The sequence below is a fragment of the Acanthisitta chloris genome, unplaced genomic scaffold (genome assembly GCF_000695815.1).
Source record: "Acanthisitta chloris isolate BGI_N310 unplaced genomic scaffold, ASM69581v1 scaffold43472, whole genome shotgun sequence".
NCBI lineage: Eukaryota > Metazoa > Chordata > Aves > Passeriformes > Acanthisittidae > Acanthisitta > Acanthisitta chloris.
This window is the reverse complement of record NW_008659553.1, coordinates 1-3,372: the sequence shown is the minus strand read 5'-3', so window position 1 is coordinate 3,372 and position 3,372 is coordinate 1. Positions and strand designations below refer to the sequence as shown.

The 3,372-nt window shown below is 49.4% G+C and overlaps 1 protein-coding gene across 1 annotated transcript in view; it reads right to left on the bottom strand.

The window, feature by feature from the left end:
• DCXR (dicarbonyl/L-xylulose reductase) overlaps positions 1-3,367 on the bottom strand; it is a gene marked incomplete at its 5' end in the record, with an annotated part of 3,510 nt that extends 143 nt beyond the window's left edge. Inside the window, 6 exons of the mRNA XM_009069424.1 lie at positions 7-27; positions 481-598; positions 697-761; positions 928-1,027; positions 2,237-2,279; positions 3,342-3,367. Coding sequence (XP_009067672.1) covers positions 7-27; positions 481-598; positions 697-761; positions 928-1,027; positions 2,237-2,279; positions 3,342-3,367 — 373 coding nt within the window. The remainder of the gene's footprint in view (positions 1-6; positions 28-480; positions 599-696; positions 762-927; positions 1,028-2,236; positions 2,280-3,341) is intronic.
• Between the last annotated feature and the right edge of the window lie 5 nt (positions 3,368-3,372).

Genomic DNA, 3,372 nt, shown 5'->3' with positions numbered 1-3,372 from the left:
GAATGCTGTTCACCACATCATCCACCTCTGCAAGCAAACAGAGAACATGTGATGCACACCTCAAATGGTACCAGAAAATCAAGCACCCCAAAAAAGGCCTGCCTTTGACCCCTACAGGTACTTAAAGCAGAGAAGTACTTCTGCCTCCAAACTGTGCTTGATGCAGTGTCCAGACCAGTGTGGCTGAGAGCTGGACATCAAGAAGTCCTTGTGATCAAATGATGCTTAGTTCACAGCAAGCATCTGTGATGCCCTCCCTGTCAGATTTATGAATAGAATAAGTTCATTTCACTTGTCCCAAGATGAGGAGGCTGTAGAAGAGGGGAGAGAAGGCTGATTCTTGCCCTGTCAGATACTTAGGAATTCAGCCAAAAGGCATTCAGCAGAGCTGTGACTTTGTCCAACAAAGCAGTGAAGTACCTCTGGCTGTGATGTCAGTGGAACCAGAGCCTGGTCTGGAAACGACCCTACACCACTGACCTGCAAACTTTCCCAGTGGAATCCGGTTAATCATGGCAGCAGCTTTCTGAGGGTCACTCCAGTTAATTCTCCCCATGTCAGTCATAACCACGGTGGGGTTCACAGTGTTCACCCTAATCTGGGGCAGAGAGCAACAATCAATCTAAGCAGACTGCTCTGGGAGGGAAGGTTCAGGTTCAGCTTTCACACTTTTCTTTCTCTCACAAAGATTCCTACCTTGTGAGGTCCCAGTTCCATTGCCATTACCTTGCTCAGCATATCTAAAGCACTCTTTGTGGAACCTTCAGAAGAAGGGAAGAACAGGAGGCATTTAAGTGCACAGTGCTTGGTCTGGAACACACAGGGATATTTTACTGCCCAGAACTGGCAGCCAGCAGTGGGCTGGTGGCTGTGGGTCTCCAGCTGGTCAAAACTGAGCAGAGCAGTGCTGAAGGTGCACATACTTACAGTAGACAGCGTGATCCCTCAGCGCACGCTGCGATGCCTGGCTGGAGACATTCACAATAGCCCCTGGCACCCCCTGTGCAATCATCTGCCGAGCAACTATCTGGGAGGGGGGAGGAGAGAGAAATAACAAATGCCAGAATCCTAACAAGAGAAGTCATTATTTCACTCTGTAGGAATCTTGCTGGGCTATTACGGTAGCCAAAAGAGCAAAAACATCCGAAGGGAGGAAGTCCTCACTGACTCCCACTTACATGAGGGTCAATGCAAGAGCATGAAGGGGCTGTATGTGCAGGTTTTCAGGGTGAATGGATTGCAGTCCCTTTAGCCCCCACTGTGGATATGTGTTTAAAACACCCAGTTTAAGAAGGGCAAGTGCTGGATTGTGCACCTGGAATGTATGGACAGACTGGGGAATGAGATGCTGGAGAGTAGTGCTATGGAGAAGGACCTGGAGGTCCTGGTCGATGGTAAGTTGAATATGAATCAGCAGTGTGCCCTGGCAGCCAGAAGGGTCAACTGTGTCCTGGGGTGGATCACGCCCAGCATCACTGGCCAGTCGAGGAAGGGACTGTCCTGCTCTGCTCTGGTGTGGCCTCACCTTGAATATTATGTGCAGTTTTGGGCACCACAATACAAAAAGGATATAAACCTAAACAGCATCCATGGTCTGTTCAGCTTGGAGAAAAGGAGGCTGAGGGGAGACCTCATCACTGTATACAACTTCCTCACGAGGGGCAGTGGAGGGGCAGCACTGATCTCCTCTCTCTGGTCACCAGTGACAGGACCTGAGGGAATGGCCTGACGTTGTGTCAGGGTTAGTTTAGGTTCAATATTAGAGAAAGGTCTTTCCCCCAGAGCACAGCTGGGCACTGAAACATCTCCCTAGGACAGTGGTCACAACACCAAGCCTGAGAGAGTTCAAGAAATGCTTGGACAATGCTCTCAGGCACATGGTGTGATTCCTACAGCTGTCCTGTGCAGGGCCAAGAGTTGGATTTGATCCTTGTGGATCTTTCAAGTTTAGGTTCAATATTAGAGAAAGGTCTTTCCCCCAGAGCACAGCTGGGCACTGAAACATCTCCCTAGGACAGTGGTCACAACACCAAGCCTGAGAGAGTTCAAGAAATGCTTGGACAATGCTCTCAGGCACATGGTGTGATTCCTACAGCTGTCCTGTGCAGGGCCAAGAGTTGGATTTGATCCTTGTGGATCTTTCAACAGGATATTCTGTGATTCTGTATCTCTGCTACGTACAACAATTTAGTCATTGCTATTCACGGAGACAGCTGCAGTGACAATTCTTCCTCACCTGGGAGACATGAAGCACAGCCCCAAAATTCACATCAAGAGACCTACAAATAAATCAAATTGAAGCGTTACAGAGCAGTTGTAGTCCAAGCCAGAGAGCTGTTTTGGGAGGCTGCAGAGGACAAGTGCTGCTGATCTCTTGCAAACACTGGTGATACACTAGGACACAGACAGCAATGCCAAGCTGCTGGGTGAGCTGGAATGGCCAGACATGTACTTGGCCATGAACTGTCCATCAGCTGCAAGCGTGTCTGTGTGCAGGGTGGTGCAGTCGTGCATGGCACGTTTCCCACAGGACTCTGCTCTTCAACAGCCTAATGGAGTCCCTCTGCCAATGTTTAAACAGTGAGCCCTGGGCCTCAGCCACTGGTGACTCTTAGGTCAAGCAAACCCTTCACACAGCTCTAAAAAGCAAATGTGCTGTAAGGCAGGTATAGGCAGCATTTCTTCTGTTTGCCACATAGTCCTTTCTTGGTCAGACTTCTACCTGCCAGTTCTGCAGAATGGTCTTAGTCCGTACATTTTATGATCTAGTCACAAACAAATCCTTTATTATAGACCCAGTTGAACTATGGAGCTTTTCCAAGGAAAAAGATACCATGTTATTGCAGGAAGCAAATGTAATTTCCCACTGTGACCATTTTATGCTCCCTTACCTGGCTTTGTCTACCCCATTTATGCATTGTCTTAGCAGCAACTGCCTTTAATTTAAGGGAGTTGGAACTAGACTGGAAGATCTGAGCTTTACAAGCAGCAAAGGCACCCCCCTCCTATTCTGGGGGTGACACTGCAGGCTGTGGCTACTCAGACACACAGCTGACTAGCCAGTGCTTGGTTTCCTTCCAATGTTTACAGGGTGAAAGGAGATAGTGTCAAGAATGAAAAGGCAGCAAAGACAAAGGACATAAGCAGTAACCATCGACCAACATTCAACATTTCTAAAAGCACGCGTCTCAGCCTGCCTGGTGCCCGTGCACCAGCTGCTGCCCTTTTTCTTTCCAGACGCTTCCTCGCTCGAAACACCCATTTCTGGAAAGCTCTGCCACCGTTTTTGACGTTCGGCAGGCAGAACCGTGCGGGCAGGGCCGGCCGGGCCGGGCACTCACCGCTGCAGAGCCGCCCGCGACACCTCCAGGA